Source organism: Sprattus sprattus, assembly GCF_963457725.1.
Source record: "Sprattus sprattus genome assembly, chromosome: 7".
Lineage (NCBI taxonomy): Eukaryota > Metazoa > Chordata > Actinopteri > Clupeiformes > Clupeidae > Sprattus > Sprattus sprattus.
In genome coordinates, this window is record NC_137926.1 from 22627267 (window position 1) to 22641286 (window position 14020).

The 14020-nt window shown below is 47.2% G+C and overlaps 2 protein-coding genes across 2 annotated transcripts; one reads left to right on the top strand and one right to left on the bottom strand.

Annotated features, from left to right (window-relative positions):
- Positions 1–616: 616 nt before the first annotated feature.
- On the top strand, positions 617–8581 carry LOC308367763 (breast cancer anti-estrogen resistance protein 1-like; the record flags this gene model as incomplete). Its single annotated transcript, XM_080841753.1, has 6 exons — positions 617–685; positions 1480–1626; positions 5289–5402; positions 5678–6931; positions 7679–7765; positions 8019–8581. 6 exons carry the CDS (start codon positions 617–619, stop codon positions 8529–8531), a joined length of 2184 nt encoding a protein of 727 aa, XP_080697879.1. The 3' UTR covers positions 8532–8581.
- A 4350-nt stretch (positions 8582–12931) lies between these two features.
- On the bottom strand, positions 12932–14020 carry LOC308367764 (leukotriene B4 receptor 1-like; the record flags this gene model as incomplete). Its single annotated transcript, XM_080841754.1, has 1 exon — positions 12932–14020. One exon carries the CDS (start codon positions 14018–14020, stop codon positions 12932–12934), a length of 1089 nt encoding a protein of 362 aa, XP_080697880.1.

Sequence of the window (14020 nt, forward strand, 5' to 3'; positions counted from 1 at the left end):
AAATTGTCGTTCGTATCACGCACACCTGTAGTAGCCATGAAGGATATTTGTGGTTAAGCGTGGTAGCCATGGCAGCCATGTTCTTGAGGGACCTAGTAAGGCCATGGCTTTGTGGCCCAGTTTGGTTTGACAGTGCCTTCACCTCTGCCGGACATGCTGGGGGTCACATTCCTGGCAGAGGAGAGCCTCAGTGTCTCCAGTCCCTCCTCACGTCCCCCTGGATCTGTCGGGACTGGCAGACTGACCTGTCTGTCTGTGTCTGTAAAATGCATTTCAAAACAGTCTTGGTTGGGGAAAAGGGGGTGATTATTCTTAACGTGAACACAATACGTGTTCATGTGTGTGTCTGTGGTGTGTGCGCACGTCTGTGTGTGTGTGTGTGTGTAAATATGTGAGTGCATGTGTATATTTTCAAGCATGTGATAAATCTTATATATGGGCCATGCCTTGCCAGTGCTACCCCTGCTCCCTGCTCCTGCTCTTGGTGCATCTCCACCTCGACTGCCTGCGGATAACCAGCAGGCCTCCCCCTGCTCTCTCTGATGGTCCGCTGAGATAGCCCAGCCCAGCCCAGCCCGACTCAGAGATTACACACACACAACCCTGCAGGGGATCGATGGCACGGCCCGATTACAGTCAACCAGAGCGGGAGACCCTCGCCATCACAGCCGGCAGGAAACGGATCGTTAGCCCAGTCTCAGATACACACTGCAGCCAGCTCTTTCTCAGGGTTAGGGGGAAAAAACAGGCTTGTAGACGACCTCTGTAAATAACACTGTAAGAACCAGAAGAATATCACAGTGGTTTGCGTGAATTTAGCAGCTACTCAGGTTAAAGGGATTAGAATGTAACTGGCTTGTAAAGAGCGAATAGGAGATGAAAAAGTTTTTTTTTCTGCGTGCAGATGAACCACACGGCGTAATGTATGCTTCAGTGACTCCCCCGAGTGACTGTCTGCAGAGCGGCTCCTTGCCTGTCTGCTGTTGTATAAATATGGCAGGCGGCTTGTTTTCGTTTCCCAGGCCTGGGCAGTTGACACAAGCCAGAGACGATAATGCTGTGGGTAAACAGGCAGACAATAGGGCAGCCCCTGTTCCCACACTGACCTGTCAGGACCCCAGATTTGTTTTCTTGCTGTCTGCTGGAGCTGAATGAAAAGGAGACACATCTGCCTTTGATTGTGGCATTAGCCTGATAAATAAATAATGATGCAGGAGAGGCCCCCGATTGGAGTTACGTAAAATGCACACATGTACGCGGGGGTGGATATCGACATGGGTTAATAAATACACACGCATACATAACATTTGTCTCTGTGAGTTTCTAGATACCATAAATGTTATTCAGTTCTTTCCAGCTATGCTCTTCTAGATTCTTCTAGATACTTGTGTGTGTGTCTGAGTGTCTCGTCAAGCACAGTGGCTTGTGAGTGTTTTACGTAAACATGTAAATATTAAATGTCCTCTGTTCTTCCCGTAGGTGGTGGTGCCCACCCGGATTGGTCAGGTGTACGTGTATGACACAACGAAGGGTGAACAGGACGAGTATGATTTCCCCCGCAACCTGCCCCCCTCCCAGGACATCTATGATGTGCCGCCCACCCGCACCCAGTACCACCAACAGCAGGTCAGCATTGATACACACATACACATGGACCCACATACACACACACACACACAGCCGCAACAGCAGCAGTCACTTCGTCACATACATAAACATACACACGCACATACATACACACACACACACACACACACACACACACACACACACACACACACACACACACAGACACACACACACACACACCGACAGTCACGCTACCACAAAATGCAATATCCTCTTCACATAAAACGTACCCACTGCTGCAAAATCAATCCTTCTTGTGCGACTGTAGTCTATACTTAACACACAGGGCTTCAACAGACAGCCTAATTAAGTCTGATCCTCACACTCCTCATTAGTTCTGACGTGGATCAGATCTGGTTTAGATCAGGTGCAGACCCATGCCAGGCGTGGGCCAGGTGTGCCCGTCAGTCTGAGGCTCAGCTGCCATGTTGGTGTCACATGCAGTGTCCTTGCGTTTTGATGGGGCTGTGTGCCTTTGGTGGCTGGAGAGAGCGTGAGGATGACAGACGGCCATTTTCTCCCTGTTAGCTCAGCGGCTCAGCGCTAGCGGTCATCTGTCTCTGAAGCGCCAGGGATCTCATTAATGTTTGATGTGTTGGGAATATTAAATCCACCCTCTTTCACCCTTTTTGTCTCTTTCTTGTCTTTCTCACTCTCTTTGGTTCTCTATCTCTCTCTCTCTCTGTCTCTTATTCCCTCCTCTTCTCTTTATCTCTCTCCACTTCCTTCTCTCTCTCGCTCTCTCTCTCTCTCTCTCTCTCTCTCTCTCTCACTTTCTTCTGCGTCTCATTTTGCTCTATGCTAAAACCCACATTGGTGCTGCAAATGCGTATCTATTTTTAGATGAGGTCATGCGTAGCTCACAGGGGAACTAGATATTTCAGTGTCTGGAGGCGTTTGAAAAAGAAGGTCGGCGTGGGGTATTTTTCTTTCTGCCTCATAAAGGTGTGAGTGTGTGTGTGCGCACGAGCGTGTGTGTGCGTGTGTGTGTGTGTGTGTGTGTGTGTGAGGCAGTGTTTGTCCAGAGTGATGTGCCCCTGGGTCTTTATGTGAAGGTGAAAGCGCTGTCAGAGAGAGAGAGAGAGAGAGATCTGTCCCTCATCTTTTTCATACTCCCTCTCTCCTCTCCCTCTCTCATTCTGCACTGGCCACTGGGCCCTGGAGATGTTAGGAGAAGACAACAAAGCCTGCAGCAAAGGACCCACACACACACACAAATACATACATACTAGCAGACACACAAACACACACACACACACACACACACACACACACACACACACACACACCCTATCTTTGACCCACAGACTCAAACACATCTACCCGTTCATGTATACACAAACACACACAAAGACACGTATCAAAAATAAACACAAAGTGACACTGTAACCTTCAAGCATAAGAAGACAAGCAGCTCGGAGGGTAGGGACAGAAATAAAAGACACAGGACTAGAGAATATGAGTGAAAATATCTAAATGTGTTTTCACTGCAGTACATTTGAGAGCAATGAAGAGTTGAGAAATATATATAGAATCTACAGGGAGGCCTTTACAGCCGCTTTTCTCCTCAAGCACACAGGCCATGTAGTTACTGCACAGTGCAGCATATCCTCATGTTTCTAAAGCAGCAGTAAATCTGCCTGGGGTCTTCTGCATGCCCCTGAGGAGACTGCAGGGTTCAGGCCTAGAGAATAAGTCAGCTGCCTGCTGCCGGGCAACAGAACGGTGTGGATTCTCCGAGGCGGAGGAGTCCCAGCTGATGGCATTTCCTTGGCATCGTGGGTAGTTGGTGGCAGCACCCGGAGCCTTTGCCTCGCCCGAACAGAACTCAGTGCACCTTCTTCAGGCACGCTCGGAATATTAACCAGATCCGCTCTCCAGGCGACTCTGCTCCCCCTGAAATTGAAGCGTTTGAAAGAGCAGCCTGATCAAGTCTGGCAAAGTGCCCTGAGTTTGTGTTCTCTTTGATTTTGGTATTCATAAGTTTCTCTCTCTTCCACACTCTATCTCTCTCCCTCACTCTAGTCGCTTCACACTGGCCCCCTCCAAACCCTCCCTCCAGGACAGATTGTATCACATTGTTTGGGCAGCATTATAATTGCTAATCCTCTCATCAGGAGACACAGGGGGTGGGTGTTAGGGGCTTGGGTTGTGTGTGTGTTTGTGGAGGGGCAATTTGCTGTGGGTTAATAAAGGTAGCGTAGATAGATGGAGAAATCAGCTCAAACCATCACAGCACTGCAGCGGATCTGAAACAACGTTGGCTCAATCACTCGCTACTTTGCTCGCTCACCAAAGGCTGAATCGTTTCAGAAAGACATTCCCACAGTTTGTGCTGTTTGGAAGGAGGGTGAGAAAGCGACCGGTGTGTGTTTGCTCAGTGAGTCAGTATTCACACTCACCTGGCGAAAATTTGGAGAGTCCGAAATAACTGTGAGGTTGTGCTGTTTATATGTAAGCAATGCAGGCTTTTTCTCTGAAGACGCTTATATATTAAGATGAGTTGAAGTTGCCTGAATCTAAGACTTTGCAAAGAGACTAAAAGGTTTTCACTGTAGTACGTTTGAGGCCAATGAAGAGATGAGGAATAGATATAGAGTCTGCAGGAAGGCCTTTATAGCCGCTTATCTCCTCAAGCACACAGGCCATGTAGTTACTGCACAGTGCAGCATAGCCTCGTGTTCCTGAAGCAGCAGTAAATCTATCTACTATCCATCTTCTACGATTTCTCCATCTATCCCACGCTTTAAATAAAGCTGAAACCACATACTTACCTTGCAAACACCCACCACACTTTGATCACTGGTGAAAGTTAGCTAGCTTGTTAACTGGTCTATTTTGGTAATATATTTGCAGATTACATGCTGTAAAAGCTGTTTTTAGGGATTTGTAAATGATACACAAACTAGCTATCTACAAAAACATACAATCAGACAATGTAATCTGTCTGCATAACATGGCTTTAAACTAAAGGTTAGCCGTTAAGATGGCTGGGCTTCACGTTGGCTATGTCCTTTTGTTGAGAGATGCTAGCCAATCTAGCTGTACTCAATCCTATATCATCTTTGCAGCACATTCTCAGTTCCTTTACAACAATTTGCTCGCATATTAGCTTATGAGTAGCATATGAGTTCAGTTTAACCATAAAACACAGCCTACATAACGTAACACCACCACCTTACTGATTGGGTTAATATATAATATATATTGGGTTAAAGACTTTACATTTCCACCAAGACGTTAACTTGCCTCAATTTCTTTGCAGTGATCCTAATTGCTGCTAGAGGCCTGGGGTATTCATACAAGCACTATAGACTAAGAGGAGCAGACCAAAGATACAGAGCACCTGAAACCCTGGGGTGCTGAGGAGGGGATTAAGGGAAATACATGGCCCCTCCCCCCACCTAATAAAAACCTTATCCACAGGAAGGGGATGTCCCCCCACCCCTAAGAATCTGATTACATTAACACTTTCCTTTTGAATATTCTTCTAAAACCAAAGCCTCAGGGGAAAATGGTCTAGATATGTCTGCTTGAGGATTCATGTTGTGTGTGTCTGTATGTTTTGTTTGTATGTGTGTGTGTGGGCTCTCTTAATTTAGTGTTTTCCTTTGTGTCTGTGCTGTTTTTAACCGTGTCTGTGCCGCCTCTCTCTGCAGGTCTATGACACCCCCCCCATGGCAGTGAAAGGCCCCCCCAGTAAAGAGGGCGGTCACGACATCTACGACACCCCACCCAGTGTGGACAAGAGCCAGCTTCTGTCCCAGCAGACAGTGAGTCTTTCACCCTATTGCCTTTACCCCGCACCCACACACTGGGCTTTAGTGTCTCACAAAGAAGGGCAGATGAGATGTTAAATGTCTGACATGTAAATACAGGTCATGTTTACTATGCATATGCATAAAATAACAAATGTATTTAGTTTGTAAGTCATAAAAAAACCTTTTTGATAAACTGTTTTGTACCTTATCACTTGAGGAACACATGGATGGTCTTTGTTCTTGTTCTGTGTCAATCACTGTTTCTCTGTCACGTGTGTCTGTCGCAGGTTTATGATTTCCCACCCTCAGTCAGTAAGGACGTGCCGGACGGTCCGGTGAGGGAGGAGACGTATGACGTGCCCCCCCACTTTGCCAAGATGAAGGCCCTAGAAGGCCAGAGCCATGCCTTCTTGCCTCAGGGCCCAGGCGTCGGTCCCGAACCGCCCATCCCAGAGGATGTTTACGACGTCCCACCACCCTTGATGACGAACAAGCGTCCCCCTCAAGACAGCCAGGATATCTACGACATCCCCGCCAGCCTGCGCAAGGGTGTCCCCCCAAACGAGCCCCTCCCTTCCATCCCGCCGCAGGACGTCTACGACTTCCCTCGGGAGCGGGTGTGTAGCGAGCGGGAGGACCATGGCGACTACATTTACGACGTGCCGCCGCAGGTGGTGCGAGACGCTGCGGTGGGCGCCACCGAGGAGCAACTGGCCCTCAACTTCAAGCGCCTGTCGGCCTCCAGCACGGGCAGCACGCGCAGCAACCTCTCCACATCCTCGCTGGACACCGTCCCTGTCAGGGAGGCCCCCGCATCGGGCCCAGGCTCCAACCGCCTGCTGGCGCTGGACCTGGACCAGGCCATGGAGCGGCTACAACGGCTGCAGCAGGGGGTGGAGAGTTCTGTGTCCGTGCTCATTGCCTTCATCAGTGGCAACTGGCGGAGCCCCGCGCAGATGGAGGCTAACCTGCCCGGCCTGCGGCAGGCCACCGAGCGCACGCGCACCGCCGTCCGCGACCTGCTGGAGTTTGCCCGTGGTGCCGTGGCCAACGCCGCCCAGGCCACCGATCGCACGCTGCAGGCCAAGCTGGGCCGACAGGTGCAGAAGATGGAGGAAGCCTTTCAGACGCTGGTCAAGCACAGCCAGGCCCTGGACGCCATCGGCTGGTCGCCCGCTAAGCTGGCGGCGGCACCCGCACCCGGTAGCCAGGGTGACGACCTGGACCGGCTGGTCATGTGTGCACGCGGCGTGCCCGATGACACCAAGCAGCTGGCGTCGTTCCTACACGGCAACGCCTCGCTGCTTTTCAAACGGACAAACAAGCTGCAGCAGCAACAGATGCCTCTGCCGCCGCTGCCCCACTGCGCCGACAACAACAACATCTCGGCCTATCAGACGGGCACGCCTGAGCGTGCCAACATCCAGTCGCGTCCTCTACCCTCGCCGCCCAAGTTCACGGCAGAGGAGGAGTCACTGGATCGGCCTTACGAAACCACCGAGGCGGGCTGGATGGAAGACTATGACTACGTGCATTTACAGGTGAGAGGAATGCTGCTGACTCCATCTTACTCTCAACACAGAGGGCATCCAAGAAGATATTATGTTGCCAGTGTAGATCGTGGGGTTTGCATCTTAAAGATGTAGTCTGCGATTCTGATGAAGGTTGTTGATATTTGAGCTCAATAGCCAATGAAATTACACTCCTCCCTTCCATGCTCCTGAAGCAACACGAACCAAACATGTCAATTGTACAGCATGTCAGTTCATACTGATTGCTTTTCTCACTGAGGGCAGTCTGATATCTCCCTACTTAGGAAGGTTAAAGATGTTATTAGTATATCTGCAGTGATCTCTCTCTGCCATCACATCTATGTCAGCATAGGTCTCGTGTCCTTAATCATGCAACGGTCACAGTGTTGTCATTAGTCATGCTGGACGAGTAATGTTGTGTGTATCCACGTACAGCACATCATCGTTTCTCCCCGTGAGGTGGAAGCACCATCTAAAAGCTGCACTGTTGAGGCACTTGACATGAGATAGCATCTCGATGGGCCATAAATCTCTAAAATCCCCAGTTAAGACTTGAATAATCAATGTACAGGAGCAGCTGTGGTGATGTGCCACCTGTCTTTCTAAAATGTAATGTTCCACTGCCACCTACTGGGTACCAGTGGAGTTGTATTGTGTTTTTGATTTGCAGTACTACTGTAGTTCCACTAGTGGGCGCAGTTGTTCTATAATGTTGGAATGGAGACTAAAGCATGCTTCTTTCGTCATGCCTTTTAGGGTAAAGAGGAGTTTGAAAAGAATCAGCGGCAATTATTAGAGAAAGGGAACATTACGAGACACAACAAAACGCTGGAACAACAACAGGTAAGAGATCTGATGTGGATGTACATGTGTGTACCTGTGTGTTTAGGAGTAGTACCCATTAACATGCTTATGTATAATAATAATATCTGTGTGCATTTAGAGCTATTCAGTATATATCAAAATCAGTTAAGTAAAGTGTATTAAAAGTGATAAATTAGTGGATTTCCAATGTGATAACAGTAAGGACAAAAGCAGTTTAAAGTCTGACTATGTCCCCCACTCACTCTGCCTTGTCATCTTTTCCCTGATGCAGCTGAAGCAGTTTGAGCGGCTGGAGCAGGAGGTGAGCCAGCCAATCAACCACGACCTGACGGGCTGGACCCCCGCAGGGCAGCATCCGCAGGCTCCGCGCAGCAATCTCAGCACCGGTGACCGACAGCTGCTGCTCTTCTATGCCGAGCAGTGCGAGGCCAACATCACCACACTCACCAACGCCGTGGACGCCTTCTTTAACTCAGTGGGCACCAACCAGCCACCCAAGATCTTTGTGGCGCACAGCAAGTTCGTCATCCTGAGTGCGCACAAGCTGGTGTTCATCGGCGACACGCTGTCGCGGCAGGCCAAGTCGCCGGAGGTGCGCGCGCACGTGGCGCAGCACAGCAACGCACTCTGCGACAAGCTCAAGGACATCGTGCTCAGCACCAAGACGGCGGCGCTGCAGTACCCGTCGCCGGGTGCCGCTCGCGAGATGACGGAGAGGGTGCGCGAGCTCACCGGCTACACCCAGCAGTTCCGCATGGCGCTCAGCCAGCTGGTGGCCATGTGAGGATTTGTGTTGGGGTGGAGGTTCTCAAAGTTGGTGGAGGACTCCTGAATTTCTGGGGTGAGGGGAAGAGAGACGGTAGCAGTGCGGACCCACCGGTCTTATCTCTTTCCCAGCCACCTAGAGAGCACACCATGTACACACTCGTCTGCGTTCATCTTTTTTTAAATCACATAAGAAAGGACTGCTGACAGTCTGACTGGGCCAGGGACAGTGGTTGTAAATGAATTGTTGTAAATATTTAAGTATACGCACGGGATGGGGGGACAGAAGTGAGAGATTGAACTCATACTCTTAAATGTTTTTCAACATCTGTGGAGTGAGAGAGGACAAAAAGAAAACTGAAAGAAGTTTATAGACACAGTCCATTATGATGATTGCTATACTGTAATTATTGCTCTGATTATAATTGTTATCATTATTATTATTACGACATGTTGATTAAGGATGTTCAAAATTTCTAATGTGTATGTAGAAGTACTTAATGCGGTTTTTCATCAGAGATCAATCATGGATGTGCTTTTTTTAATGATTAATGCTTTGATTGGAGGGATGAAACAGTGACTGAAAATGGAAAAGCCTCCCCCCTTCTATCAACAATGGAGGCAGGGTGGGTGCAAAGCATGCTGGGAGTTGCTTCAGGAGTGATGCCATTGACAGGGTCTTCACACAGTGCGCAGACAGCCCACTGTCAAGGGACAGCTTAGATGTTAAGTGGTCTGGAAGCTAATTAAGATGTCCCTGTTGAGCTGATGTGTTGCAATAGAATCAACCCATTCTCACTTGAAAGACAATATGGACAGCAGTATCATCCAATTGTGGAAAAAATAACAACTGATTAGAAAATTTGATTTTTTTATAAAGTACGAAAGGCACTCAAAGAGAAAAGGTTTGCATCTGCGTGAAGTTACGGTTATTGTTTTTTTTTTTTTAAAGCACAAAGCTTTGTGAGTTCACTGTTGTGGGCGCGTCAGCTCCTGGTGTTCTTCTCCCACGACTTGATTACAGTCCACAGATTCAGGCCAGTGTGTGAACACATGTACGCTGACAGTAGTATCTCCCGAAATTCCACTTTAAGGGTCAGTTTTAGGAGCATGAAGGGGCAGGGGGTTACCTGACAATGACCCAGGTCTCCTCACCATCCTACACACCTCCTTACCAGCACTTCAGTCATAGCAGACCCACACCCTGCAGGTCAGGGGGCGGTTTTGGGATCAGAGTGTCATACAGATGGGATTGCCAGAGGAATGTGGAGAATATCCTCTGCAGTGGCTTATGCCAGCCCTGGTGTTGTGGAGAAGGTTCTAGTGTGTGTGTGTCCGTGTGTGTGTGTCCATGTGTGTGTGTGTATGTGTGTGTGTGTGTGTGTGTGTGTGTGTGTGTGTGTGTGTGTGTGTGTGTGTGTGTGTGTGTGTGTGTGTGTGTGTGTGTGTGTGTGTGTGTGTGTGTGCGTGCGTGCGCGCAGGCCCGCCTCAACTATATGGCACCCTACCCCACTCCCAGCCATCACGTAAATAATAAATATTAATCTGTATATGAAAAGGGAACCTAGAGATGATAGGTTTCCTCAGTGGCCCAGATGTGGATGTGAACATGACTCAGCTCTTTCCTGCTGTGTGACACTACAGCAGCTGTGTCCTCCTGTGGTGACTCAGCTGCCCCAGTCGAGTGCTGCTCTATAGTGTCTGGACTGGTCGGCATGGAGACGATCCCTAACCCACCTCTTCTGTGTCCACCCTGTTGGTTGTATTCTAAGTATCAGAATATGTCAGAGAGAGTAGTTCAGTGAAACTTTATTATGCTATTAAGTACTGCAACATGTTGTTGTGCATTTAGTCAAAATCCCTATCCAGTTTTTAAAAAAAGAAAGAAAAAGACTACATTGAATAAAAAAAGGTATTTGTTGTAATGTTCTGTTCTCAAATCAAATCTGTGTTGAAAGGATTTGAAAGACATTGAGGTATCTGTTTAAGAACATACTGTACATTGCGTAACTGGAAAATATATGTTTAATATATTTTCATTAAAAAAATAAACTGCAAACCAACTTTCGCTCCACCTAGCCTTCACTGTCACATGGTATCACTTTCACATGTGTTTTTCATGGTTGTGTGAAACCACATGGCCTCTGAGAGACTGACCAACAGAAGATGCACACTTCAACAGGGTTTAAGTTTTGAGCCACTCGTAATGAAAGTGGATAATACTTCATCATTGAATTACAGAATTTTATCATTATTAAGAGATAGTCCCTTAAATGATGCAAGAGCATGTACATGTCTTAACATACACCTTCACCCATACAATAGTTCAATGAAATTAAAATACATATTTTAATAAATTAATACATGACATACAGATGAAATGCACAGAGAACCTCAAACCACTCTGCATTAGACTGCAGGAAGTTAGCCGTGCATGTGGTTTAGATTGCAACATTTGCCTGTGGTTTCAATGTGTGTCACTCAGCTAAAGAGGCACGAAAGGGCCTGGTCCAATCTCAAACGGCGGAATGAGATGTAGATCAGATCAAATGTAAGGAGAAGGTTGAGGGATTAAGACGAATTAGAGTTCTCTATGATGTATTTATTAGTTATTAATGGTTGCGTCTATGGTAAGCCATTATATAAAGGCATGTATGTTTCTAGTTGAGGTGAAAATATCAACACAAGATAACTAAATCAATGAGTTGCCAAGTCAATTTAAGAAGTCTGTGAACATGTAGTCAACGTCATCACATCTTTCTATATGTCCTCTATCTTCTACAGTTCCACCATACTAGACCTTTGCCAAATCTGCTCAACAAGTACAATTGAGCCACGCGTTTTAACCTTCCCAATATTCTACATTGTACTTTTTGGCATTTCTGGTTAGTGCTAGAATCTGAAAAATGTTTTGTGAAAAAAAAAAACCTGTTTGTCAAATGCTCATGTCATGAGCCGTGGTCTTGCGCTGATCATGACACACTTAATCAGATGACTGTTCATGTGTTCCTCAAGAGACTGGTGATTGATGTTGTGTAAGAGGAATTCAACATGGCCTGTCATTTATATAATTATTGCTTTACACATCCTGTCAGGTGGTTAATTTCCCAATACTGGAGAACGTACAGGAGGAACTAGACCAGGATAATGTCACATATGTGGCTCACCAAATGACCCAAAATATAACTTGTCTGGATTTTAATCACACTCACAGTGGATACAACAAGCAGCATATACTCATATGCGTCTTAACAAGACCTCTTTTAAAGAAACTACAACTAACTGTACATAAACAGAGGGAATGATGTAAGAGACTTAATAACAACAAATCCATATACCTTAAATAATAATGCGTAAGTTAGATATTTCCACACATTTGAACAATTTCACTTTAAAAAGTAAAGTGTCCAGACTATAATTCTTGTCACGTCTTTCTGGTTTTGACTTCCTGTTTTCAGTGGGTATCAGCAACAACTCATGTTCACACTTTACTTCTTAACAAATCCCACTACACGTTACAGAAAAAAAGAGCTCCAGGGTGTTTATTTATCCATAGAAATATTAGTCTGTGGTTTTAACTCAACATTTCAGAAACGGACGGCCAAAACCACCAAGGTTTGCATTGCAACTGTGTGCAGCACAATTCCCTTAACAGCTTGGTTGTGTCACGAAACAGATCGGGAACCACGGAAGTTTCGTGAAAACTAGTTTTATTTTGCGGATGGATACACAGCACAGAGAACACAGGAGGTAGAATGGCTCAACAAGGCACGTTCGTTCCAAGGGAACAGTCCAGCCCAGGAGGGGCGCAGGCTCACAGCACTGCTAAACTAAAGCGCGAGTTCACAAGAACACGTAACAAAACACAAAGAGGCAACCTCTGACTAAACTAAACTATAACTATAAAAACAGGAATGTAAACAAAACATGAGTCAAACTCGGAAAAGCGATTAGCTAAACTGAGACTGAGAACAAACACAAAACGGTAACAAAAGCGAAGATGAAACATGAACAAACTATGAGTGCGAAGGCGGTAATCCAATTTGGCAGTCAGGCTGCGGGAATTCGCAGCGTGTTGTGTCCGTGGAAATGCGTGACATCAAACAATAACCGACACCGAGTGCAGGTAGAGTGGGGAATATAAAGGGCTGTTACAGGTGTGGGTGATTATGAATTAACTGAGTGCAGACGGGGTGCAGGTGATCGCTGATGCAGGTGTGAAGTGATAAGTCCTTTCGTGACCGTGAATGTGGTGTAAGTGCTTACGGGTGCAGGTGTGAATGGTTAATCCTAACGTGACTGTGACTGTGGTGCAGGTGATCGTGGATGCAGGTGTGAATGATGAGACCTAACAAGAGTGAAAGTGGTGCAGGTGATTGAGGCTAGGGAGTGGGACTAGGTGTTTTTGGTCATACCTAGTCATACCTGTGAATCGCTAGGTTTTGGATTAGACGCTTTGCTCAACTCCTGTGTGGGCTGTTGCAAGGAGAACTGCAAGTGCTCTCCTTTGCTGTGGCGTCTCTGCCTTGTTAAGAAGGACCTTGACGCAAACGCATAGAGGAATGGGTCCAAGCAGCAATTCATGTAAGATAAAGTCTTGGCGAAATCCCCTGCAATCCTCCGTACATTTTTCATCTCTTTGTACGTTTCAGGGTGAGAGATTTTAGTCAACGTGTTGACAATGTCCATGATGTTGATGATACGTGTTGGGGTCCAAAACACAAAAAACACCACCACGATGCTAACTACAAGTCTGGTCATCCTCCGTTTAATTGTGAGATTGGCCTTGGGTACTTTCTTGTGCAGGCACAGATAAGAAGTCAGCAAGACAGTGGCGGGGATGGCGAAACCGAACAAAACCTCGTACAAAAGGACAGACACTTTCTCCAAGTCTGTTCCAGACATTTGGCATCTCAGACCACTGTTTTTAGGAACAACGCTCCGGGTGGGAATGATGGGCAAGGAGAGGATGCCCGCTAGGGTCCAGAGAGCGATGAGCCAAAAGCACTTATGCTGCCTCTGCAGCCTCTCCGTCAGCTGCCGGTTGGTACTTTTGTTCTTCATTATGCTGTGGTGATGCAGGCTCATGGAGGTGACGGTCAGCACACTGGCATACAGGCTCCAGTGAACCAGATAGGAGAACAGCTTACACATCGGCTCTCCCAGAGACCAGCCCCAGAGCAGAACGTGGATCCAGACGGGAATCGTCAAAAGAGACAGTGTGTCACACACGGCAAGGTTCAGCATGAGCTTCAAGGTGAAGCTCATGTTCTTTCCTGCGATGTTGCGCACAATGGCAATGATCACTGCAATGTTGCTTGGCAAACCCACAGCGGCACACAGGCCCAGAAACACCACAGGAGTTAGCTTCTTTGCACCCCAGGTACTCGAGTTGAACGTAGTGGTGTTTAGTTCTATTGCACCTGAGGTGTTGTGGTTGAGGTTGTGTGTATTCGGCTCCATGATATCCCAGGTACTCTGGGTGAATGTGGTGCTTTCCTGATACAT